This window comes from Phasianus colchicus, chromosome 13 (assembly GCF_987193195.1).
Source record: "Phasianus colchicus chromosome 13, bPhaCol1.hap1.1, whole genome shotgun sequence".
Lineage (NCBI taxonomy): Eukaryota > Metazoa > Chordata > Aves > Galliformes > Phasianidae > Phasianus > Phasianus colchicus.
The window spans coordinates 1282536-1310129 of NC_143448.1; the positions used below are offsets into that span (position 1 = coordinate 1282536).

The 27594-nt window shown below is 49.5% G+C and overlaps 1 protein-coding gene across 3 annotated transcripts in view; it reads right to left on the reverse strand.

Moving 5' to 3' along the window:
- Positions 1-27594, reverse strand: part of GNAO1 (G protein subunit alpha o1) — a 117436-nt gene that overhangs the window by 19060 nt on the left and 70782 nt on the right. For all 3 annotated transcript variants that reach the window (XM_031615481.2, XM_031615480.2, XM_031615479.2), the window contains exon 4: positions 18327-18487. In XM_031615481.2, coding sequence (XP_031471341.2) covers positions 18327-18487 — 161 coding nt within the window. The remainder of the gene's footprint in view (positions 1-18326; positions 18488-27594) is intronic.

A 27594-nucleotide genomic window follows, 5' to 3' on the forward strand; every position in this document is an offset into this window, starting at 1 on the left:
GGAGACAATTAGTTGTCGCAACTGACTGGTTTGATGACACATAATCCCCTCTGAAGGCAGCATCTGTTTAACTAGCAGAAATAAGAGCACTTAGGAGGCTGCGGAGTGAGCGCTCGGCTCTCCCCACCCTGCATCATCCTTGTTGCTTTGTGCTGGCATCAGAGCATTGTCTGCTCCCATGCTTGAGGGTACTGCAAACTGGAGAGGAAGTTTATCTGAAATGACACATTGGCTTCTACTTGCCACCCATGTTGCCCAGGGCTTGCAGGGGTTAAAAAAAAACACTGTAGAAAGGTTAGGAGGTTTCTGCATACATGAATCCTCCTTTAGCATTTGTGCTCCCAAGCCAAGCAGCTCCATTACTGCTTATCTCTCTTAACTTAAATGCTTTGTTTTGAAGCAGATTGGAGGTTTCTGAGTCTCTTGGTTTATCAGACTTGGGAAGGTGAAGCCCAACCACATTACGCTGCCAAAAGCAAAATGCACAAGAAGCAGCGTTTCCCAAAGCCGGAGAGGAACGGATGAGTCTGAGGCTACGAAAGGCTCTACAGGGACTAGATGATGCTGACTTTCCTCACATGGTAGTGTTGAAAATAGGGAGTGAATAAAGTTTCCACTAGCACACGGTAGCAGCGCTGCTGGTGCCAAAAGGTTGCTGCAGGAGTCCCCCCTGGGAACACAGTGGTGGTGGCACACGCACACTGCCCTGGGGACAGGGACCCTCCCCAGGCACACTGCCCACGGAACCCTCCCAGGTTGGTGCATGTGCCAGAGGCTCTGCTGGCTGCTGTCCACAATGGAGAAGTGCAGCTGAGGTCCCCAGCTGTGGCCACAGCTGGATGCCTGTGGCACAGCTTACACAGATGTATATTCCCATGGGTTGAGGTCATTGGCAAGAAAATAGTTAAAGCTCTGTTCATTTAGTTGTGCTTCCTTAGGATGGATGTGGGGACACCGGGGTGGAAAAGCAGAAGAGCAAGCCTGGAAATGGCAGTACCTTATCAGATTTTCCTTCAAGGTGCTGGACTGTGAGTGAAGGGCCACGGATGGGATATACCCAAGCACTGCAGCATTGGCTTGGGTTGCACTGGAAGGAAAGGCACCACGTGTCAGAGAGCTGAGTCACTGCCGGGTTATTTTCTGCTCCTCGTACAGAAGTGCTCAAGGGTGAGCTCTGACACGTGGATTGGTAGCTGCTGGCAAACACTGGCTCTTCAATCAAGGTTAATGATTAAACCTGTCACGAGCAGTCTCTCTCTCGATGCTCTTGAGAAGATGTTCCAGCCAACTGTATGCTGTGCTCGTGGATGGAAAAGGGCATTTCTAATGTGTGTTATCTGCTTCTGGCACTAGATTGTATCCTAACTTCTTCTTTTTGTGCTGATGAACCAGTAGCAAAATGTATATTTTGTACTGAACCATTTAATATTTAGTAACTGCAGAGAAAGGAGCCAGACGAACAGCACCAGGCTTGGGGAGTGGCAGTGTAGTAAACTCATAGCATCTTCCACCAGGAGAGGAAACTTGTGTGGGTGCTGCTTCCAGAAGGTGTGATACGGCGGCACGGCCGCTCAGGCCAGGCACCACAAGTCTCCTCCCGCAGACAGCGTGCCCAGCCCTACTGCCCTCACTGCTGCGGAGCAAGGGGAAGAAAACCCCAGAGCCCACTACCAGAGCCTAGCAGCAAACACAAGGCTGATGTAATACCTTCTAAATAACCATCAGTTATGAAATGCTTGAAATGTAGCCAGGCAGTTGTATTGTGTCCCTTCAGCAATCGATAACACATTGGTGAAGGAGGTGCAGCGCTCACACGTGCGCAGATATGATGTCCTCTTGGGGAAAGCAACAGCATGTGGCAAGGCACGTTGCTTGCCTGTGCTGGCAGATGAGCCAGGTGGGCAGCGTAAGGGGCTGCAGAGGGGAAACAATTTGGTTTGGGTTGGAAAGGACCTTAAAACCCACCCAGTTCTAACCTTCTGTCCCTGGCTTGCTGCCCCCATCAGCTCAGGCTGCCAAAGCCCCATCCATGGCCTTGGGCACCTCCAGGGATGGGGCACCCACAGCTCTCTCGGAAGCAGTGCCAGGGCCTCACCCGTGCTGCTGGCAGCAGCAGCAATGGTCACCAGGACCACATGTGGGGTATTTTCCTGCATGAGCTGTAGGTGCTCACTGCTCTCCTATGGGAAACGAGGAGGATGTTCCCTGCTGTTAAAAGGATGTTGCCAAATCTTAACAGGAGGGATGCTGTGCTGCAACGCCTTTTTTTAACCCACACTGAAGTGGAAAGCTGCTGCTGGTCTGGATCATAGGGTGTTTGTTCAGATCTCACTGGCTGCAGGTATGGGGGTGCACCCACGAAAAGGGGAAAGGAGCTGCGCAGGCGGCTCAGCTTGGGAAACCGATACTAAACTAATGATAGACAGGAGGAATGAGGAAAAGCAAGGTGGAGATCAGCTGTCCTAGTTAGGCTTGCAGTTTCCCATGGTATGACTGGACCCAGAACAATTTTTAGCATTGCTTGTGGATGAGAGGTGCCACTAAATAGATATAGTGTAACAATAGCATTTGGGGGCATGAAGGGACCTGCAGCTCTGATCCACAGTATGAGCTGCTGGCTGGCTTTGCTCACGGGCTGGATGGCCAGCAATACAGCAAGCTCTTGTTACTGCTGGAATGAAAGCCACTGGTACAATCTGAGCTCATGTTCAGAGAGTGTTGGCTGGGGAGAGGAGGGCTTTGGAAGAAAAGCCAATTTGAACAACCTAGTGTTGTGTAGGAAATATTTTTGGAGCAGTCCTGGAAAAGCAGATGTTGGCTCATTTTTCTGCCATGGCATTTAAAAATTGGAAGGTATGTAAGCAGAAATGATAATGATATATATATTTTTAAACATACTGGAGCCTTTTCAAAAAAGAAAAGGCTCTGGACCAGATCATAGTTCCACCTAGCTTAACTTGTGTCCAAGAGCAGATGCAGAGAGAACATGCAGACAGGGCAAGTGTGCCATACCCAGGCTCCTCATAGCTTCCAATTCTTTATGGGTAATGGAATGTTAAAGAGAAGGTTGATATCTTTGTGTTTATTAGCCATCGTGGATGGCTCAAAATCTTTCCTGTATTGGGGCCCCAGACCTGGGCAGAATAATCCAGACGGGACGTCAGGAGGGCAGAGTAGAGAGGGACAATCCCCTCCTCCCTGCTGGCCAGAGATTTCTTTAAGCACTTTTTAAAGCCACATAAATTTCTAGCAGCCACATCTGCAATAAAGAATTTCACAGCTCAGCTACTCTGCATGTACAAAACTGCCTCCTTCTGCTTTATTAAATTGCTGTGTCAGAGTTTAACACCGACTGTATGGGAACAGCTGTCGTCTGTCTCCTCTCCTCTTGTTTCTGTAGATGCATCCCCTGCTGAGTACCCCTCTGGCTGGGAAAGGCCCCTTGCCCAGAGGTGGGGAATCTCTTCTAGACCATCATACCATGAGCAGGGATCCTGATCTCCTGTACCCTGTCTGAGATGGGAAAAGGATGAAAACACAACTGTATGATCTATAGGTAGCATCTGCTTTACAGTCCCTTAATATGATGCAGCCCCGTGGACAAGTCCAAATCCCTAGAATGAGAAAATGTACAAAGCCACAAGAGGTTGCTCACCACTGCCCTCATTGCCCCAGCCCCTGGCAACCTCACAAGCTCCAACACTGAGAAGCAAAGAGCTGTGAGCACAGATGAAACCAGACGTTCCCCTTTTGTTCAGTCACTGGCCGCAGATTTGTCACGATGTGAAGGAAGGCCAAGAACACTTGTGGCAGTAGGGAAAGCAACATTAACATCTTCATTTCTAAGCAGGAAGAAGAAAATAGAGCTGTAGCATTCTTGTGGTGCGAGGTGTCTGCCTGCGGTGGGGATGGCCCTGGTGAGGGATTTAGATCCAACGCAAAGGGAAGCGTTAGTTAATGAGATCTGAGCTCCTATCAAGCAGCCAGAGGATGTCTCTAGCAGGGTGACTGTAATTACGCAGAGTGGGGTGAGCTCCTCTGTCTGAAGCTGCCTTCAGTCGGGGGTCTCCTTTAAACATCCGTGGTCGTCCGGGGGAAGGTGAGAGTTGGCGATGGAGTGGAATCATGTTGGAAGACCCCCTCACCTGTCCTTGTCCAGGCTATAGGACTTCCCCTTTCAAACCCCAAAGCAGCCTCCCTGCCATGAACTGCAGGTACCGAAATCAGTCAGTGCTGTGCTGCGGACAGGGAGAACTCAGGATCTGCCCCCAGCTGCGCACTGAGGATGTTTTCGTTACCCCACACAGAGGGGTTCTCCTGGGCACGTGAGACCCGTGCTTTGCACAGGGACCTTCTGGTGCTTCTCAGCAGCTGTCAGCTTGTGTCTCCCCTGAGAACAGCTCTGCTCGTGGGACTGCGGCATTTTGGTTTTACTCCAGGCCGGATCCAGAAGCAGAGACATGTCAAGAAAATCTGTGGAGTTTCCCATCCTGTTAGACAGCATTCAGGCACGCAGCTGTGAGGAGAAAATCCCTGTTTGTGTGTCTCACAACAGCTTGCTGGCTCCCCCCACCTGCTGCCTGCACACCTCTCCCTTCCTCTCCTAGCGGCAAGCAGCCTCGGTTCAACCCACACTGCAGCCCCCTGCCATCACACAGCCACTCCGAGCCCAGGCAGCGCTCCATGCCACCCCCAGGCCTCCATAGGGGCAGGCTGACCCCATCTTCACATTAAGGTGTGCCAGAGGCATAGATGCGACAACATCAGCCATATGGGACACTCCATATGGGACAGCTCAGCCAAGCCGGTGGGGTGCTGTGGGGGCTGAGCAGAGGCCTTCCTGTGTGCTCCCTGCCTACAGCACACCTTGTAATGACAAGAGGTAATGGCCTTAATGGCCTCACGGTGGGAGGTACACGTTGGGTATTAGTAACAAATGTTTCTCTGAAAGAGCAGTGAGGCACTGACACAGCTGCCCAGGGAGGGAGGAGAGCTGCCGTCTCTGGAGGTGTCCCAGAGTCATGGAGATGTGGCACTGAGGGACGTGGGCAGAGGGCATGGTGCAGCCTGCTGCAAGGCTTGTGAGTTGACTCAGGAGTGCTTCGCTTCCCCGGGAGCAGAGAGCCAGCTCCGAGCAGCAGGAGGGCTGGAAAACATCAGGAATCCTTTCAGACAATGCGGACACTGCTGCCAATAAAAAACTGGTGTTGAGCTTCCTCTTGGCTGCAGAGCAGGAGGAGAGCATCGGGAGCAGATGGCCCGTCTGCACGAGCATCGCCCCAGCCCAGCCCGCATTCCACACTCACTGCATCTCCATTCCTGCCAAGCGTGATCGATGCATCCCCAGCCTCCCGCCTGAGCAGGGAGATATTATTCATCACACTTGGTTTACGAGGAATACAAGTATTAAGAGGATGTATGACTTGACTGACGACACAACAGGAAGTTCGTGGCAGCACTTGGAAGTTGGTTTGGGTTTTCTAAATCACAGACAGAAGCTTTAATCACAAGACCTTACTGCACTGAGTTTCGTAACAGCTGAGTGATGACCTTCCACACTTTCAACTGGGATGTTGCCCATGTAGGGACACATGCTACAGAGCCAGTAGAAATTTGTTGGTCTATTATAGGAAGGAATCATACAATCATACAATCATAGAACCATAGGATCGTAGCATGGCTTCTGCTGGAAGGGACCTCTATGACCATCAGGTTCCAACCCCACTCCAGCAGGCAGGGTTGCCAGCTGCTAGCTATAGTACTAGACCAGGCTGCCCAGGGCCCCATCCAACCTGGCCTTGAACACCTCCAGGGATGGGGCATCCACGCCTCTCCGGGCAGCTGTTCCAGCACCTCACCACCCTCTCAGTGAAAAACTTCCCCTTGATACCTAATCTAAATCTTCCTTACTTTAGTTTAAAATCATTCCCCCTTGTTCTGTCACTGTCTATCCGTGTAAAAAGTCAATTTCCCTCCTCTTTTCTATAAGACCTTTGATATGGTCCCCCACTGTATCTTCATCTCTAAACTGGAGAGAAATGGATTTGAAGGGTAGACTATTTGGTAGATAAGGATGGATCAGCCTTTTTAATATTGAAAGGCTGCAATGAGGTCTCCCCACAGTCTTCTCTTTTCCAAGCTAAACAAGCCCAGCTCCTTCAGCCTGTCCTCATAGGAGAAGTGCCCCAGCCCTTGGATCATCTTCATGGCCCTCCTCTGTACCCTATCCAAAAACTCCACATCTTTCCTGTGTTGGGCTGTTGGGGGCCCTGGACCTGGTCATGTCCCAAGAAAGACCCCTAGGGGACACTGCTCATTACCGGCCTCCACCTGGACACAGAGCTATTGACCACAACCCTCTGGATGTGACCTTCCAACCAATTGCTTATCCATCAAATAGCCCACCCTTCAAATCTGCATCTCTCCAATTTAGAGATAAGGATGTGGTAGAGAACCATGTAAAAGGTCTTACAGAAGTTGAGGCAGATGACATCAGTAGCCTTCCCTTTATCCACCAATGCTGTCACTCCATCATAGCAGACCATCAGATTGATGTTAAAATTGGCTATTAAATTTCAAGTTAACTCAAGAATTTGAAAAGAGGTAACGTAAATGTGTGTGGTTTTTTTTGTGGGTTTTTTTTTTTTTGGTGAATGAAGGCTGAAAATGTATGCAGTCATGTACTTTGCTGCTCTAATCAATATAATTTCATGCATTCCTCGGTGGGTTTTGATGAGTTCTGCAGATCAATGATGCTGCATTTAAACACAAGCTAAGCAGTAATTACAGACGCATGCAAGATTTATTTATCTGGTGGCACTGCACCAGCTGATGGAAGGATTGGTTGTATCCAATCAATGTTTGAGGTTTCTCAAAATGAAGAGCCTTTTGGCTTCAACTGCAAAGTGAAAATAAAAATAACTCCTGAATCCCAGGAGAGGCCCCTTGTGTCCACACAGGGAGTGCTGCGGGATGGGTCTGGGCATCACCCACATCAGTGTGACACTGCTCCTGCCAAGCCTTGCTTTTGCACCCTGACACATTGTTCACGTTGGGTCTTCATGCACTCAATGCATGACCTTGGGGCTGGGGATTGGACTGATGAGAGTTAAGGCAGAAGCAGAGAGGAGCAGTGTGGAGGAAGGAGGGGAGCAGACAGCTCCCCAGGACTGTCTCTGGTGTGCCCATGCTGTGAGCCTGCGTGCCACACTGCGGTGTGAGTGGAGCAGCTGGGGGACTGCAGCCTAAGCACAGAGGTGCGTAACGCGGCTGTTGTCATGGGGACACGAGGCAGAGGATGCGAGGTAGCATGCTTAAAGGCAGATCTGTCTTTGGCAGATCAAATGGAGTCTGTCCAATTTTTCTTCATGTTTTTCTTCTTGACGTGGGCTACATGTCCTTAAAGGAGCCCTCCCTCCTGCAGAGCAAAAGTGCTTGTTCCCCAGTGTACCAGGCAGTCCCACACCGCAATGCACTTTGCTGGGACCTTGGACAGGTGCTCACTCTGCAGCCAGATCTCCTCTCAAGATGATGGAAAGTGGTAAAACACCAAGCAGAGGCAGCAGGATCAAAGCAAAATCTACGGCTTCCCGTTGCACCTCTGTTCTAGGGGCAAGGAATACATGGAGCAGGATGAACAGAGCAAGGTGGGTGGAGCAGAGCTCTGCATGTTCTCTGAGATGCTCCAATGGTGCCTGCAGCCCAAAGTTCAGCAGCAGCAGCCTGAGGGACTCCCAGCCCACATCCAGCTGAGCACCATGGCTGGGGTGCTTATACCCCCACTCTGCTTGGGAATGGAGAGTCAGGAAAGAAGGCAGAGAGCTCCCAGGTGTGTGCAGATCAACAGGCAACAAAGTTAGAGAAGCCCTTGGTAAGATAAATAGGTCGTGAGGGTGACCTCTGTGCATTCAGCACACTTTCTGTTTACTACCAACTATTTTAAGCATATGCTCTTAAGCCTCCTGTAGTGATCACAGATGTCTGAATAAACATAGTAGAGCTAAGCCTCATTTCCTTCCCTGTGCAAAGGCAACAACCAGCTCTACCAACTCTGGGGAGCACAGGCAAGTGGAAAATCCATCCAGTCCTGCCCAGACAACAACCCCAGGTGGGGAGAGGCTGCTCAGAGTATGCCTAGGGTGTCCAGTCCCCCCATCACCCTCAGGATGGGCACAGAGGTGTGCTAATCTTTTTTTTTTCTTTTCCCAAGCTTCTCTGTAGCTTCTATATGTGCGTCATTTCTTCATTAATGCATTTTTATTCAATGAGATAATCACTGAGGGATGAGGGATTTCTCAATGCAAAGTTGATGTTTCCATTAGCTGGAGTGAAGATTTTCACCTGGACTCCGTTATCAATCCCCAGCTCTCAGGAGATGCTAGCTGGTGTCAGCATCACATTTCTGCAGATTTACTCCTGTTCCTGGACACTTCAGATTTGTCCTCACTGCTCAGTGCACCCCCAGTTCTCTGTTTCTCGTGGTTGTGCATTGTAAAACAGAGGACAAGCTTCAATGGAAACGTTTAAACTGACTCTGGTCAGTAGGGGGCAATGCCTCGTGTTTTCTGAATGAGGACGTAGAAACAGCTAAGAAATATTTAAAAACCCCGGGTGCCCACAGCCTACTGGGATGGAGCAGGAAATGCTGATTTATGCCATTAGAAGTGCTGCCAGACTTTAAGAGCCACACTGATGTCTCACGGGGTGTTTTGTGACCCGGGCTTATGATTTTGGAGCGCTGACTTTCTTCTCAAGCCTGGTGCTCCCAGCAAATCTGCTGCTCTGCCCTGGGTGACAGTGTAACCCAGCAGGAAAAGGGTTACAGCAAGGCAGAGAGCATCACAAATCGCAGCAAGAGGGAGGCTTGGACTCCATGCCAAAATCAGAGCTGACACTTCCCTGGCAGGGCTCCACAGTGCGGTTTGTGCCTAGTTTCTTTTCTCCTGTATCTCTTCTCTCCCTTTCCAACAGCACAGAGAAGGTTCTGCCTGAAATCTGGGCTCAGAAGCATTTCTGCCCTTCCTTCCCAATGAATTCAGCCCCAGAAGAGACCCCCGCAGACCTCTGCAGAAGTGCCTTCTCCATGGACTGAAGCACATGAAGAGTGCTGGAGGTGGGGAAGATGCAGCTTGGGGATTCTGGCACAAGGACCGGTGCTTGATCTGTTGAGCTCCAGCCTCCATCTGCACTGAACCATGTTGTCATGACTGAACTGATCAGCCCTACATGGAGATGGGGGGCAGAAACATGTGGGAGAATGGGAGGTGTGGGTTTGGGTGTCTGAGGTGTCAGGAAAGGGTTGCACATCTGCAGCATCTGAGGCTTGCAGTCTATCAGGCCCACTGATAGACCAATTCAGCCTGGCAGGATTTGTGCATGGGAGTGTGGCAGGCAAGCTAGTAACACAGCAGCATCATGTTTGACTGCCTTGCACAAATCAGTGACTGTCCCATCAGTGTGTGCATCCCTGGGCTTTTGGGGGAAAAAAAGTAGGAAGCCCTTCTGACCCCTCCAAGAGTCAGAGGAGGCAGGAAGTCCATAGCTGATAACAGGTCTGGGCTGTTGCCCAGGCAGTGTCCATCACTGTGCTCCTGCTGACTTCTGGGTTGGGGGAAGGTAGAGCCCTTTCTGCTCATCCATGGTTGAGCATCCCTGTGCCAAGCCCACATCGGACAGCCTGCCTTGCACCAAATGCACGTGTCACTGAGCCCTGGTCCCAGCCACGGCCATTGGCATGGCAGTCCCTAGAAAAGCAGAACCTAACTTCAGCTGGAAGTCAATCAGTGAGGGTTGAATGTTGGCTCGGTGCTTGCGCTGGGTAAGCAAGACACAAAGCAGTGTTTGCTACAGGGCTGATTAGAGCTATTAGATCAATTAGTCTGTGAAACAATCACTGCCCGGGGGCTCCGCGAGGCACATCTCCATTCCAGCAGTACTGCTGTGACCAAGTGCTGGGACCCTCCTGCTGTGAAGGTAGGCACCAAAACCTCCCCATGCCCCCCCCACCCCTGCCCTTGTTTTGCTTTGCTTCAGCCTTTGCCACTCTCAGCACCGTGGACTTCCATATCTCATAGAAGATAGCAGATTTCCTGCTGCCATGCCCTGGTGCCCATGGCGGGTGGGGAACTGAGCTGAGGGGCTTTCACCTAATCCTGGCATCCCTTGCACCTCTGGGTGCTGCATCCCCATCTAAACCTGTTCCTGTGGTTTCACTGCAAGTCTTGCAGTGTTTTTGTAGTGTTTTTTTTTTCCTTTCATTTTGTTCTCTTCTAAAGCCCTGTCCCCTCAAGGCTGCATACTGGATGGACAATTTGCTTAAGGAAACAAAAAAAGGAATTTCCAGCCCTTCTGTTCAAAGACAAAAGGCTTTAAAGCATAAACCCGGCTTAGGAAACAGCAGATAAAAGCAATTTTCCAATGATTGTCTTAATACATATTGAAAAATGTGGGCTTTCTAAGCTAAGCTGGTGACTGGTTTGGGATTTTACTCATAACCTCAGATACCTGAGCACCGTGATGCCCTCCTTCCCTCGGTCCAATGCACTGTGTGAGTGTGTGCCAGCTCTGGCTGCTGGCAGCACTTGTGCAGGAGAACTGCAAGGAGGGAAACAGGGACATAAATCCACCCTGTGTACACGGAGCTATCTGCCCGGCCCTGCTCTGCCGCCCCATCACTCTGTCGCCTCCGGTTCTGCTGAGCCATGTGGGAGACGTTTTTGCTCCGTCCCAGAGCCTGGCTGCAAAGAAACCCCCACGTTCCTGCCATTCTTTGCCATTTAAGGATTTCAAACAAGCAGCTCATCCATCGGAAAGCATGTGTGGCCGCCTGCTGGCTCGGCCCTTCTCACGGACAGTGCCAGACCTGACACTGGGGGTGTGAAGAAGAGTCCCAGCGTACCAGGGTGATGCAGCACAGGGTTGAGGGCTGGGAGCAGCCAGATCCCAGCCTGGCCCTGAGGATGGAGGCTGGGATGCCCTGAGAGCATCCTTGAGGGAGGATGCCCCACGTGAGCGATGCCAAAAGGCAGAGTCAGTGGGAAACGGGGGCTGGGTACCAGCAAAAAAGCAAACGGAACAAAACAACAACAAAATCACCCCAAGCCGTGGTGGCAGCCTGCCAGTTCCAGCTGGTTTCATAAGGACACTGCCGCCTAAAAATATACAAATACTCAGCCAAAAAAACAAGTCCAATCTCCCTGCACGGAATCTGTCACCCAGAGCCCCTGGCAGGGGAGGATCTGCCGGTCAGCCATGAGCAGCAGCCCGCGAGGGTTCAGGACTATGGTTCAACAGGTTTCCTTTGGGGGTAAATCAGAGCACGTCTTTTGGTGGTGCTGGCAGTTCCTGTGCTCTAAGCAAAACCTGACAAGACAATAGACTGTTCCCAAATTCTGGCAGCATCCCCTCCTTCAGACAAAGTAACTGCAGAGCAGCTCTGTTTTCTGCTGTGTTCCAGCAGGCTCTCACTGTGGACAAGCCACTGCCTGCAGCTCATGTGTCTGTCCAGGCTGACAGCACCTCAGCTTCACGTGATTTTTAGGTTTTCTTCTTTCCAGGACACAGGTTTACTTCCACACAAATAAGCTTGGGCTGACAATCTTAGTGAGCCAAGATATGGCACCCCGAGCAGCTTCATGATATCATTTTCCCAGATTTGGGAAGAAGAGAAAAAGGAGAAAAGAGATCATGCCAGCACATTTCCTGTTAGCATCAGACCATTTCCCCCTCTGATAAAGGCACTGGTGCAATGCTCCCCTTCTCCCACTGCTTTCCAGGCTCTGCTACTAACCAGCCCTTCAGAAAGGAGAGCACCAACTGCCCAGTCCTGCTGATGAGTAATCACAGAATCAATAAGGCTGGAAAAGTCCTCTAAAATCATTAAATCCAACCCCAACCCACCCACCATGCCTCGTCCCTCAGTGCCACACCTCCATGCTTCCTGAACACCTCAGGGACGGTGACCTCACCAACAAACTCAGTCCTTGCAGTCAATCTCCTGGCACAATGTGGGATGGGGGGGAGCATTGCTTTGAGATGCTGTGACATGGCCTGTACCCTGCTTAGGGCTAATAGCAGCAGTCCCTGGGAGACTGCAAATAATTTGGGAGAAATTGGTTCTCCGGATGAATGAAGACTGAGGTTGGGATGCTGGAAAACATCAAGCTGATTTCAAAGATAACATTTTTCTGAGGTGCTCTTCCCTCACAATCGGCCCTAGATGCGGTCATGTAACAAGAGCAATTTCTTCATTTATGACAATGACACATCAAAGCCTGGGACCCCTACCAGGCCCTCGCCTTGCTGGATTCTAGGAGGCTGCCATTCGGCTGGGCCTGTCCTCCCCACATTGGGGTAACAGAGGCCTCACTTCCCAGAAAAGGCCCCACTACAGACCTGGCACGACCAGACACCACAGAAAGCCATTTGCATCTCATTGGTGGGGATCCAGCAATGCTGACGATCCCAGTCAACCAGCACTAGCCATTATGAGCTGTTTTGTTTTGCTTATCACAGGGGGAACTTAATTATTCAAAGTTGGTCATCATATTTACTTACAGGGGTAAATTAAACCATAAATTCAGACAAATGTATCTACATCTCTGCCTGTGATGTATTTTCTCTGTCTGTCTGGGCTCCAAGACACAAAGGTGGATTGTTCAATAAACTGCAGCACAGTCATACCAATTAATTGGACTGTTCCATTTACGCTGCTACTCCCTCCAATTAAACACAAATGAGCTCAAGTGACAGGCACGAATAAGAAGGGCGGACAGAAAACCATATCCTAATGCAAAAGCTGTGATAAGAAAATGAAATCCAGGCACCTGATGAGAATATTAATGCAAAACCTTGACCTATAATTCTTCTTTCCTCAGCCTGAAAGAGCCAGCGACAATGGCAGCTTATTAAAACAGACCGTGTGCTGATGGTTGTGCGTAATGCCCACGTCCTGAAGCGCCACGATCTGAATGTTTAGCTTGCTGCCAACATTCATTTTGCAGAGCTGCACAGTTCTGAAGCACAGAGCACTTGCATGGTGTAATGAAGCCTAGATGTATCGCTTGCACAGGCACCAAGTTATGTCTGGTGGGCTAAATGGGATCAAATAGTACTGCCTGGCCACATGTAGCCTTCTCCAGAGCACCCAGTAAAGCAGCATTGCTGACTACAGCAGGATTTACTTCTTTCCCCCTTAACCTCCATGCTGGTGAGCTGGCTGTAAGCAGGAGACTGCAACCACCAGTGAAGTGGGAACGGAAATGATTTTGGGAAAGTCGTGCGAAGTTCCGTGAACAGGGGAGCTGCAGGAGCCTGATTTGCTGCGGGGTTCAGTCTCGACGTGGGAAGGGAGGCAGGGCCTCCTTCAAAGTTAAACTCAGTTTGTAACTCAGGCGGCTCAGCTGCCAGTATTCCCAAGGCTGGAGGTTTTACAGCAACCTGTTCCGGCGGCGCTCCGCTGGGGCTCACTCCAGAAGCAGTTCCCTACATCATGACAACGTCTGGCTCCAACTAATGAGTGTTGCCACGTGGGATGCAATGAGCACTGGCAAGGAAGGTGATACCACTGCAATGACAATTTCTTTGCAAGGAGAAGAGATCAGAAAGCAATCCCACATGAGCAGGTGTGAGAAGGAAAGCGTCACTGTTTTAACCTGTGCTCAGTGCGATACTTCCTTAGGGCACTGCCCAAAGAGCTCCTGAAAATGGGCTGACTGAAGCGGTGTCCAGTTGGCTTGAGATACCAAAGTTGTTAGCTACACGGGGCAGCAGACACAACTGCACCTTCTGCACCTCTTCACACTGCACTGAGGTCTGTGTTCCCCTTTGGAAGCAGCTCTCCCTCCCTTCACTCCCCACAGAGAGCCAAAGGCAGCAAGTTTCCTAAGCCCCGACACCTCAGATGTGTGAAGATGGATGGGTTGAACATAGGCCTAAAATACTTTGCAGTTTCACGGTAGTTTCACAGCCCTGGCATTATCAAGTGATCTTTCAGTGTAGTTGGAAGCCAGAGAATAACTTGCGATGGATTCTTTTTTCTCCGTGTACATGTGTACTTGCAAACTGCCTCTGCCTACACATCTTGCCTGCACGGATATGTGCATGGAGGAGTGGTGCTCGTATGGATGCTCTGCTCCGTCTGCTCCATTCCCCTCCTCACGTCTGAGGTTGCTCAAAGCAGGTCCCCAAACCTGGGTGCTCACCATCAGAGCTGCCCTCCACGCTGCGCTCCCTGACCAGGCTAACTAGGATCTTGAGGACAGGAAACACAAGACAGTTTTTAATTCTGAACAAAAGCAGGAGATTAAGGAAACCAGCTGGAAACCTCTATTTTGCTGATTTTGAAAGCAAAATGTGGGTCACAGATGTACGTCCACAGACAGAAATTGGCTGGACAAGAAAAGGCATCAGCAATGCCCAGACTTTTTGATGATCAGAGGTAGATTTAGCTCCTAGGCACGCGGACAAGAAAGGAAGAGGAGACGAAGTAGGAATAAAAACATAATCAGGAGATTAGGAATGTGGAACTCAACCCACCCATAAATTTGCCTGAGGGAATGATGAAAAAATGCAGTAATGACAAATGATAAAACCCTTGGCTACCTCTTACTCTCTTTCCCTCTCTTGCTGTCCTTGTTGTTTTACTTTATGCTGTATAAGAGACATGAGGATCTTTGCAGAACTTCCCCTCTTCCTCTATCACATTATTTCTCTGCAAGAGTGCTGTTTTCCATTTTTCCTTTGCAGTAGATATAAAAACTCTGCTAAAAAGAGGCTGGATTTAGAGCCTAAAAGAAACAAAGCTTTGCAGTAAAGTCCAGACCGTTAGGCAGAGCAGGTAACAACATGCTCCTGCTCATCTTTGACAGCAGAGAAGAGCTATTACTGAGTTCATGTTTAGGCTAATAAGAAATATTAAATCTATTTTCAGAGAAATTAATGATAGACTAATAAGAGCCCTGCTGCTAGCTCTCACAGGCTGTTGATTAGCTGTTGAGGTTTGCTCTCCCAGGGCACGCAGCAGAAGGCCTGTAGTTACCACTTCAAAAATCAAGGCAAAGCACTGGAGTGCAGCTCAGGACAAGCAGGGCACTGGCCAGAAGTGAGCCCTAGTGACAGCACAGGGCTGCTTTGGTCTGGCAGCTCCGCCTTGTCAGAAGCTGCAGGGCACAGGGGACAGCCACAGTGCCTTTATCCATTAAAAAAAGCAGATGCTGATGGCTGACCTTGCATTTAGTGATATGGAGAAGTCCAGGCAGTGGTTCCTGGGGAGCAGATAGGGGATTTGGAAAGCTTCCAGTGCATTCGGGATGCATGTGGCACGGTGGGGATGAAGGGCAGCGCCCCAGCTGCCCCTGACAGTCCCACCTGTGCTGCCCTGCAGGTCTCCAACTGCCTTGGGCTTTGTGATCCCAGTAGTAATCCCCCTCCTGCCAGCAAGCATCAGCTCCTATGCTTGGAACCAAGAGAAACCCAAAATAAGGGAGATGCCCATATGCCGGCAGCCCAACTCACTATCATCATCTCTGTTTTTCATCTCTGAGAGTTTCAGATTCAGCTTTTGTCCAGAATTTGTTTTTCTTAACCCTAATGAAAACCCATTTTGTAGTCACTAGTGCTTTAAAGCCAATATCAGTGTCAATAAAGACAAGTCCTTTCCCAGGAGAGAGAAAAAAATAGAAAACTGTCTCAAATTTTTCGCTCATGCAGAAGAAAACAACCTCGAAGCACTGAAAGATTAAATGAAAAATATGCCTCTTTTCACTGGGTGTCCACTGGGCGTGAATAAGTGCCAACTGAGCTCTCACTTGCATCACCATCTGGTGTGATGCACCAGGGCCTGGAGCCGCCACAGGATGCGCTGGAGTCCCTGCCCTGTGACAGCATCTCTGCTCCTGATGATGGAAACACCAGGGGCTCCAGATCTGGGCATGCAAAGGACTTTGTTATCGTCAGCTCCACCAGCTGCCCTAGTGCAGAAATGAGGTCCTGCCACAAGAAAAGGCACAGCCCTCCTCTGGCTGCGTGTGCAGCCACGGTTAGGGAAAGGGAGTTTTCCCTGAGGGAAAGGCCTGTGTCCTCTTCTTCCCAATGATTTGTGTCATTGTCACAGGCTTGAAAGGTGATTTTTTTTGGATCCCCAATTCTGGGAGGTGGAAAATGTGCCCGAAGAAGTTATTTTTTTCTCCATGCTTTATGCAGCAGATGTCTGTCTTGTTGGGTGCATGCTCAAGGTGAGCAGGTGAGCAGTAAGGCACCCTAGCACCAGCTCCCTGGGTGTGTGTGTCTGTTGGACAGACAAATCTACCATTTAACCCCCTCAAAAGATGTAGCCAGTGTTTTGCCAGGTAGGAGACACAGTTTAATGATGGAACACAGCAGGTCATGTCCATGGTTGGACTTTGTGATCCTGAAGATCTCTTCCAGTCTGGATGATTCTAGTGATTGTAGAAGGAGCAATGCAAAAGCCAACAGGCTTTAACGTCTCCTCTCCTTCCATTCTTTCTTCTATCATCACCTCTCTTTCCGTGCTGACCAGCTTGAGAGTTTCAGTGCAGCACAGGAGACTTTGTTAACAACACCAGAAACAATTTTGTTGGGCTGCAAATGCATGTAGCCATCACCTTGAATGCCACAGCACTGAGCCTCTTAAGTTCATGTCTAGAAACCGCTTGTGATTTCAGAGCTCCTGCTGATGAATTACCCAGCATCTGGTCACACTGGGAGGGCGAAGCTGATTGTTTTCAACTGCTATATTGCATGGAAGGAGAATCAAAATACTTTCCTCAAGGTAATTGGCTCTAAAACAATTGAAGAATTTTCCACAAGGTTGTAATGCAATTAGGACTGGCATTTTATATAATTTATATCTCTAATGATGTGTTTTTGCCATCACACACTTATATTGTGGGGGAAAAAAATGGCAAGAAAAGGCAGATCTTGCTGTTACAGGCAAAGAAATATTGATTATGCATGGATGTCCTCCTAGCAGTGATTAAAAGTCAGCATATTTTGGAACCATCACTTAGATGTGGTTGTTTGCGGTGTGAAATTGTTGGGTAGGATGCTGTGACACCAATCACACATCTGCAGAGTTCCCTTTTGCTTTTTGGTCAGTGCCAAGAGATGTGTCATCGCTCATGCTCTGCTGCAGCGCTGCAACAGCAAAGTAATTCTGTGTTCCCAAATTGCCCTGCCAGCTGGGATGGGAGGAGATGGAGCAGGCTGGTGATGGTCAGTGCCACCGCACGGAACACAGCCATCCCCGTGTTTGGGTCTGTGTTTTGATGGAACTCTAAGCAGAGGTGCCAGGCAATGCAGACAGGCAGGAAGTCCCAAAGGGCATGAGTCAGCTGGTGGGCCTGATGACATGGGATACCGTGAAGCCAAAAGCATGGACACAGCGTTCCCCTTTCACCACTGGGGAGCCTCTCTTTCTCTGACTATCAAAATGGACTCCCAGGGTAGAACAGGGAAAAGGATTACTCTGTGCTTGCTTGTTCCCTATACTACACCATATTTTAGTGACTACTGTCTACGACACAGCACGGGGCCAGGGGGACATTTTGCCTGACTGCAACAGCTGCTGTGATTGAAATTGTGGCACGAAATGCTTTATCCTCCTTGCCTAGGTAGGGACAAACAGATTGGAGGAACTATCATTAGAAATGGGCCCGAAATGAAACTAGGGAAACACTCAATGTTTCTTCAGAGCCAGAGCAGCAGTTTATGGGTAAATGTCCTGTTTTTGCAGTGGGATGAACTAAAGCCATAGACTGAATCACCATGAAAAAAAGATCTGGATGTGGTCCCTAATGGTACAGATGCCACTGACTGTATTGTGAGAATAATGCAAAGCTATCATAAATGCAGACAATTTCCCTGTCCTTGGTTGTTATTCAGCTGCCTATCAGTACAGTGCATGATTATTAGAAAGGCAAAACCAAGAGCTGTAATGCCATACAAAGCAGGTGTCCACGCTCTTCTGTTATCTACTGGACAGGAAGAAAACATCAGCCACCTCCATGGGTTGGCTGACATCACTGGATTGGTTTGCAGGAACCTACCTTGAACAGTTTGAAAGCAGTTTGGGAACCTGGCCTTTGGGTCCTGGACTCCAGAATGGCCAGAGGGGAATATGAACATCCTGCTTGATCCTTTCTACCTTGCAGCTGCCCATGACACAGCATGCATTCTAGTTAGCTTGTAAGCATAGCCATGATTAGATCCACTGCTGTAAGGCAACTGATGCCTTTGGGGCTACTTTGGTTAAAACTTTAACAAATGCAGCTTCCGTTACACTGAAGCCCATCTAAAGGGATACTCACTATTGGGCCGAGTCATTGAGTTGATATTCCCGGGACCGGTTGAAGCATTCCTGGATCCCGGAGTCTGCCCAGAGTCTCATCATAGCTGACAGCAGCTCTGGGGAGAAGGGCTCTGTGTCCTCCATCCGACTTACAACATCGCAGACCATCTTGGCATCAGCCTGCAAAGGAGAGAAACAAGCGGTCACACAGATGCAGGAGGCAGGATTAGGAGCCAGCCATTTCAGAAAGAGTTTGTCCAGCATTCAGCAGCAGGAGGCTGCACACAGCAGGATGAAACTGAGGATCCACCCCTCTGTAGAAAGGGCAGAAGGAGGATGGAGCAAAGAAACCTCAGTCCAAAAGGGAACAGGTGCTTGTACAGCCCACCTCACGTCAACACCAATTTCTATTTATCAGACAGAGAAGGAGATCCATGTATACACAAGTACATATGTTAAACTGTTACCGAAGTGATGCATATGCTGTCCTGAATCCCCTTTTACTGAGCATGTAACCTTGCTGAAGCAGAGACCATCTTATCACACAGGACAGCAGAAAGGCTTCAGAAGCACTTCTTTTCAGATGTTGCCTTATTGCTTCTTCTGAATTCCTGCTCTTTCCTATGTGCCCATCTCTGCTCCAGGGCTAACTCATGCTAACACATAACACCTTGGCTGTCTGCACTGCTTTGTGACTCACATGGAGAGGAATCTCCTGTGGTTCGGGAGTATGGTGGGGAGGGCAGGGCCAGCTGGTGACTTTCAGATGGAATCTTTTCTGGTGAGAAAAATCTGATTCACTGGAACAGCAACTTTTCCTGGAGGATATTGTTCTGACACAACTCGGGTCTGGAAGATGTCTCAGATTTAGGATGGGAATGTCTAGACAGCCTCGGAGCAGCTGAGTGCAGCCCTGCTGTAAAAGCCCACAGCGGCCGATGCTTCACTCATTTCAAATCCTGACCCACAGGTTTGCTTTGCATTGAATAGCCCTCCCACCCCCCTAGACTCCCCAAACCCCAGGGATGCTGGCTAACCTGCAGAGTTTTTCTTTCACTGCTTTGTTAACTGGGGAAAAAAAAAAAAAAAAAAAAAAAAAAAAGGAAAAATCTCATCTTTCTGCTACCTGAAATGAAACTAATTATTATCATTATAATTAATTGGCAAAGAGGAGCATTTATTCTGCTTTGCTTACAGCAAACTAGTGAAGACAGCCTCCTTGTCTCATTACCTTTCCTTGTGTCCCATTGGTAGCTCTCTATTTCTGTTCCCATACATCCCCAGCCCTATGTCCCTCTTGACCCAGCTCTCTGGGCAGCTGTAGGGCTCCCAAGGGACCAGCATCTCTCCCAGCAGCTGGGAGCAGCTGAGGTGTATGAATGGGGAAGGCAACGGGTATGACACGAGCTACACGGCCAGGGCCAAAGCTCTTCTTCTGCAGCTTCTATTCATTGAAACTGCTCAAAAATCGCAGGGCACCAAGCTGCTAGCACTGCAGACAGAAGCTGCTGAAGAGTTCTATACTCAGAGGAAGAGCTTCAAGTCCACAGAACATCAAGTCCTTATAGGCTGCAGAAGTCTCAGTACTGTACAGTGACATCATCCCATAAAACTTAATGGGGGGCAGTCTGTGCTTTGAAGACTTTATGAACATAAAGATGTTTTCACAGAACGCTTAATTTAGTGTTTTCCTGCCCAGAAATCCTCCTAGCCCTCCATACAGACTCTGCTCGTTTTATAGAAGCCGTCTTGGTGACTCACACCTCAAAGCCAAGGCAAGCAAAGAACCTTGAAGGGTTCAGTTAATTTCAAAGCTTGTTTTCTGCCCCGGAGTGCTTCATGAGCCCAGTGAATATTCATAAACCATCAGCACAGCTTTTCTGCCCTGCTGCAGCTGCAATTCCTCTCCTTGCAGAGGTTCTGAACAACACACAGCCTGATGAAGGCCGGTCAGCTCAGTGCTGCAGGCTGGTTCACAGGCACCCCACTGCCTTCAGATGGACTGCGTGCTTCACAAGGTATCCAAACCTTGTGCTGCAGCAAGCTGCTTTCATTCAGGGAGGGAGGAGTTCTCTCCTATGTTACCTCGAATGTAGCAGGGGGGATTTACAGGTGTAAGTCACAGATCGGCTCATCCGTCTGAGATGGCAAAGCAGATCTGAAGCTCTCCAGCTGTAAAGGGCAGGGCTTGGGCTGCTTCTGCCCTTCGTGGACTTAACTGGGGATTGCTTTGCGCCGGGATCAGAGGGAACGTCACAGCCATCACAGTGTGCTGGGAAAGAGCTGCCTCCCTTTTTCCTGTATGGGGATGTGTGGCCGTCCCCTGCGGCGTAATACTCAGTGGCTCTGAGCAGAGGATGCTGATGGATGGCAGTGACAGAATGGGAGCTGGCAGGGACAGGCATCGAGGCCACGGTCACCAGGTCTGTGCGGGCCAGCAGTGGGGCTAAGCTCGCTGTGCAAGGGTTGTTCTGGGAGATGCAAATGGAGAACAGCTGCAGCAGCTCTGCAGTCACCGGGAGTCTCATTTTGGGACGGAAAGCCTCCTTTCTACAGTACGAGAGCTGAGTGCAGGGCATGGAAAGCACAGTGCCCCTGCTAGCACTGTATACACCGCAGTGTATACAGCACTGGAGGCTGGGTTTTGTTTTGCTGAGCCAACGATCTGACTCTCACTTTTGTACACCCAGAAAAAGCAGAGAAATGAGTGTTTTTAAAAATACCCCTCCCCTCTCCCGAGGATAAAGCCCCTCTGCCAAGGAGCATGGGCTGCCCATAGGTTTATGCATTTGTTAGGTTATTTAACGAGCAATTAGGGATCCAAGAAGAGAAGATACCCCCTTCTCTTCTTGCTCTCCAGGCTGCATCTCACGCTGGGAATGACATTAAAACCTCCAGCCCCCCCTGGGCCCAGCAGGTAGGTTTTTAAATACTGCCTGATTGACTTTTCCCTCTCTGCCTCCCCCGGGCCTGGCGCTCCCCCTTCTCCCGAGGTGAGAGGCACTGAGCCTCCTGCCACGCGCTGCATCTGTACTGAAGCGAGCAATTAAATCAAGCACAACAAACCAGACCAAGCGTCCCCCCACGCCCGCCTTGCAGCTCCCATCTGACGGGGATTCGGCTAATGAATATCACGGTGGTATTTCAGCTACCTCAGGAGCTAAAAATAAGCAGCAGCCTGCCCCTGGGACCGCTGGAAGGAGCCACAAAATGGTGCAGCGCTTCCTCCTCCATCACTGCCCCTGCACTTCCCTGCCCGAGGTTCAGGCTGATGCAGGAGCAATGCAGCAACACAGCATGCAAGTAGCATTCACCGTCACATCGTCAGGGCAAGGCTGTGCAGGATGCCATCATCTCCAAGCAGACTCAATGATCTCAGTGGTCTTTTCCAACATTAATGATTCTGTGACTGGATGACATGCCTACGCATCTATCTTCGCATTGGACACGTGGTATGGATTCAGCTCATAAGAGGAGCTGCTTTCTCACAAACCTGGGTGTAACTGCAGTTATTTATTTGCCTCCCATATGCATTACCACCAAGCACACAAGATATGTTCAGCAAGCAAACTTATGACTTCACTTGCAACAACCACATATCCCAACTGATTCATCACCTTGCGGGGAGGAAGAGGGGCTCCCCGCAGCACTCAGACATTACCAACAGTCATATTTGTCTGGGAAAACTAGTATTTTTTATCATGCACATATAGATCAGTCCTAATAATTTGCTGCTCGTCACCAGCTATGATTTGTGCCCACACAGACCACCAGTGGAGCTGCTTTCAGCCTCGCTGCCCCATCCCTCTGACCAACCCAAGGTAAATCTCAGCCCTGACACTTGGAAGCTGTCTGCACATTAAATAGGGGATTTTTTTTCCCCAATACCAGCAATAGTTTTTGGGACAAGGAGACTTTAGGGAAAAGGTGCAGACCCATGTGAAGCTATGTGGTACAAACCTGCTGAACTCTATGCAGCTGCACTGACTTCCACCCACAGGAGAGCTGACCCACTGCGTCACACTGCACAGTGTTTTCCTTTTGGCAAACCAAATCCCAGTAAATATTATTCTTTGCTGTTATTTACTCTGATTAATCACATTTGTCACTCGGTCTGTCTCAAAGGTTACCACAGGGGCAATTTCCTCTGGTGGCTGGCTGTACTCAGAGCTGCATCTCAGAATGTTTCAGAAAATCCGTGCGGTGTGGGAAGAAAAGAAGCATAACATTCTGCTGGTAGTAGCACAAGAAAAAGCAGAGACATGGTGCTAGTTATCAGCAGGGGTGATAACTGCAAAGGGTGTTTCTGGATGGGACCTTCCTGGGGTCCCAGCCCCGTGGACACAGTGCTACAGGGGGAGAGAAATGCAGTCCTGTCACTCGGGGGCAGAATGTGGCTCATAAACTAAAACCCTCCTCCTCAGAGAGCGGCTCAGATACACGGGCCGTGTTTCACAGCTGAAGTGTGGCTGCATCGCAGCAGAAGCCGGTTATTTTCACAGCATTCACAGCCTGAATGAATGCTGGAAACAAAGCAGAGCTGGTGACTACGCCTCTTCCAAAGACATTCAGGGCCCAGCTCCAAGTCCATAGAAGTTTTTGTAGACATGGAATAAGCAGTCACACGGATGGCTCTCCCCCTCACTCAGCCTCTCCTTCTCACACATCTGTGTTTCAGTGCTGACCTCTGAATCCCTGGAAATATGCTGTGCATCGCAGTGTTGACAAACCATCCCACTGCTCCCTTTGCCTTCCACCCACCTCCACGTCCCACCCCACCTCTGCCTGGCACCTGGTTTGCTGGGCACGCCAAGGTGAGAAACCCTGCTAGGTGCTGAGCTCTAAAAGACCCCATCCACTGCCTTCAAACGTAACCATTTGGAGCAGGCCAACCTCTTCGGCTGTGCTTGGGAACCAGAGCCCACAGAAGGGCTGGGTGACAGTATGGTGCCAAGGAGCTTCTGGCTCACGGCAGACTGGTTTGCACAGCAAACCTGACCTGACAGCCACGGTGATATGCAGAGCTCTGCTCCTGAGGTTGCACTGTCTGCATAGCAGTTAGTGAAGCCCTGCGTTTCGTGGCCTTCTGGAGCCAAGATGGTGCCATCTTCACCTCCAGTTGCCTAGGCCCAATAGCTTCTGTGTGTCTGATGCTCTGTCTAGGATTGTGTTCCTGAAACCTCATTACTGCAGTGGTTTCTGTTTGCTTCTTCCTGTTTGAAGAGACACTGAGCAGGTCTGATATTAGACCTTATTATGGCTCTGAAGCAGGCCAGCTCTGCCTTTGGTACTGCCTTCATTCCTAGCCATTCTCTGTGGTACCACAGCAGATCCAGGAAGACTGGCTACCTCCTATGTGGGTACAAACCTCTTTTCCCACACCGTTTGCTTGGACCTGCTCACTGTCAGGCGACCCAGGGACCAAACTAAAGCCTTGCATGGACTGGATGAAGGAACTGGGCTGCCAGCTGGCCACCTCCATTGTACGAGTCCTCAGAATAAGTCCTGAATCACTAGTCACAGTGAAAGGTGAGGAAAAAGTGGTGCCATCCTGGCACAAACAAAACACAGCTGGCAAGGGAGAGCATCGCTGAGCAACCAAGAGCCACTGCGAGATCCACCAGTGCCCCTCTGGGGACAGGACGCTGTCTTTGATGGGTCCTCTGACCTACAGACACAGAGCAAAAGGCCTGGGGAAGGGACCTGCCTGCCCAAACGTTACCCGCTGCTTACAGAAATGGCTTCCAGGACATTCAGGCACAGAGCACTGCCCACCAGGGAGAGGAAGAGAGGGAGAGCCACAGATGGGGACATTAGTCGCATGGCTTCATGCGCTGCAGGGAAGTGCTCCTGTGCGGCACTGAGGAGGGGATTGGAAGCACGGGAAGGATGAAGAACAAAATCCTTGCAGTGTGCCACTCTTTCGGCTCCGTTCTTTTAAAATCATCTCTGCTGAGGGAAAGGTCATAAAATTTGGAAGCAGCGGAGTGCTTATTCTGTACCAAAAGACAGGGAAGTGTCTGATATCCCACAGTGGGATAACAGATGGGGAAAAAGCATGGCTCCCATGATTTGGAAAATAAATGACCGCCTTGCAGTCATTGCAAAGCAAATGGCCAACGGTGAGTTGGACGGGAGTGACAGGGACTGGGAATGCTGGGGTCCCACGGAGCCTGTGCTGGGTTTAGGAATGAACCATAGCTGTAGCCTACACATTTTCCACTCTTTGAATGTCTTTAAGATTTTCCACACCAGTATCCCTCCTACTTAAGGGTGGTGGGGCAGAGATTTTGTCCCGAGAGCCTTCCTACCACAGAGAATGGGCATTGTCTTTTTAGCAGAAGGGTTAAACAGCCCTGACAGTGGGAGCATTCTCAGCACCAAGCAGGATTTCTTTAACACTGCTGGCTGAATGCCACTCATGTATGATGATTTATAGGGCAGTGCCTCCCTGCTGGGAAGCCGTATGGTGCTGGAACCCAGTAATTAGTTTAACGTTCAGAGCTTGATGCTGAATGGTGGGTGCTAATATCCACTCTACAGTTAATCCAGCAGATTTATCAGTGCATTGTACGATGAAGAACTGAGTCTGTGGGTTGCAGGTGTGTCCCCAAAGGAAGCACCAGTGTTCCAATCAGAAAGAGTCTTTTTTCACTTTACAGCCCTGTTTTACCTGATGATTTGTGTTAAAGAGGACAAGGTGGGCAGGATAAAGCCTCCCAATAATCCTGCTAGATTTCAGCTCCCTGTGGCATCTCCTCTTTTACCTCTTTTCTTCCCTGTAACCCATACTGGCTCTGGGGGTATCTGGCTCAGGATTTCCGTCTGCTCTACCCTGAAACAGCCACACCAGGGGTCGGTGTGGTGCCCACAGGGGGTGTATTGAAATTATTTCTTGCATTGGTGGTGGGAGACCAAGGATCACAGATGCCAAATAACAATGGATTCTCCACTTGGCAGCAGAACTTTAAAATGAGACAATGTAAAAAATCAGCTTGGATCAAACATTTTCCTTTGCATTCCACCATAGACCCAAAAACCTGCAAAAATTTAATTTTGGAACCAGCCAAAACACCTTCCTTCAGCCCTACCAAAACACTCTGTTTTATTTTGAGTTATTCAACGCATAGCATATTATTATTTTAAATGTTAATCTGCAAACAACACCCAAATCTGTCTCCAAATGGACAAGTTCATCAGATCAGATCACTCTGGCCTTTCAGGAATGAAAAATCCTTTTGAAATATCCTCTGAATTTTCAAAGAACTTCACCTTGGCCATGACTACCCGTGTTTTTTGAACAGATTTAACAGATGTTTTTGTTTTCCTTTAGGCTACTTTTTCAGTACATTCACCTTTCATCAAATAATCCTGTCCGGCTCTAGCAATAAGCACAACAGGACCCTGCTTATCAGCAGTCCTACGTTCAGCGCTTATTTACAGTTTTAATTTGGATTCTCGCCACAACTTTCCGCTTTTCAATCTGTTACTCCTTTATCAAATGCCCTACAAGATGATCACTGCTGAGTGCAGGTGAGGGGTTACCCATATTTCACTTGAGCTTTACATGAGCCAAATGAGGTTCGTGACGTCTGACATGTACGTACCCCAGGAAATTGTGCCAAATATGGCTTCTGAAATCCTGCAAGGATTGCTTCAAGCCTGAAGATCTTTGGATGCCTGCAGGGCCACAGAGCAAATCACAGCAAAGCAACCCCTTCCTCCTCAGACTCCAGAGAAGAGCAAAAGCATGCAGACGTGGGCAACATGCAAACAGAGAGGTGGGAGTAATGCTGGAGAGATGGGCTCTTCTCTTCCAGAAGAAGCAAAATACTCGGAGGAGGATTTCTGGTTGGGACGCACGTACGCAGGGCCAGAGGACAGGATGGCACTTTGCTGTCCTGGCAATGGGCTAAATATTAACTAAGCATGCAGCACGTATGGCAGCGAGGGCACTTTGGGGACTGAGTCACTGCTGCAAGCGTGGCTTCCCTCATTTGTTTAAAGTAATACTTTGAGAGGGGGCCCCCAGGAAAATGGCAGTGCTTTACACAGCTTTCCCTATCAATCCCCAGTGTGTCACTGCCTTTGACTACACCGTTTAATTTTTTTTTTTTTTTTTTTTTTTTTTTTGCCATTTTTGGCCTGAGATCCTGGTGGAAATGCCCATTGGCAGGGCACAGACAGGAGGAGGAGGAGGAGAAGGCTGGAAGAATCTTGGGGCGATCTGTGGTCACTTGTCCCTGCCACATCACTGTGTGCCAGGCTTGGCTCTCTTGTCTGCCAGGATGAGGGCAAAACAGAGCAGCTGTTGGGTCCCAGGTGTGAGCATTTCCATTGCAGGGGGTCTGTGCTCCGGGCTACTGACAAGAACTTCCTTGTATTTTCAGAGAGGGCGGATAAGTGGGACTCCAGATACAGCATTAGATGGCAGGTTAGTCTGTAAAATGACACGTTAGCAGAGAAATATCTTTATAATGGCTTAACAAGAAGAGGCAGAAATAGGCTGGGGGCCTGGAAGAGATCTTTGATGCTGTTGTGGTTATTTATTATTTATTCTGCTGGCATAAATATAGCATCAAAAAATGTCAAAAACAACAGGCCCATCACCTGTTGTAGCTGGATTAGTCCTACATCTCTAACTACAACACCAGGCACTATTGACAAGAAACTCTGGGAGAACGGGAAGAGGAGCCTCAGATCTCTGGTCCTGGGTGGATGAGACAGATTTTTTGCTTACCAATAGGGGTAAGAAAACGCGTGAGCATCCCACCAGCCTGAGCACCTGGGAGTCTCAGCAGTGATAGAGAAAGGTGAGAAACAGCAAAAGCCCTCCCTCGTCTTAGCCATGATCCAGGTGGGGAACACCGGGTGGATCCCTAAAGCATTTCCTGCTCTTGCAGAGCTTAAGCTGCACAGGAACATGGTGACAGTAGTCAGGAAGGGTAACACCTGCAGCATCTCAAGCCCACAATTAAACCCTAGCGGCTGTGACCTGACGGTGCCCAGCTCACAGCATCCTGCTGCCATGTGGTTACGTGGTTCCTCCTTCTCTGCTACATGCCATCCCTGACTGTGCCAGCACGCAGCAGCTGGGAGCCCTCTCACCATTGCAGATAGGAGGAGCCAGCTTAATTCCCTACGGATTTCTCAGAAGTAAACTCCTATTTTTCCACAATGCTTTTGGAAATATTTCAAGCCCCAGAAGGGGATTAGGGACGGGGGAGCCCTCTTTGCGCTCGCCCTGCGGCACAGAGGAGAATCGGCAAGAAAACCTCGGAGCGGAG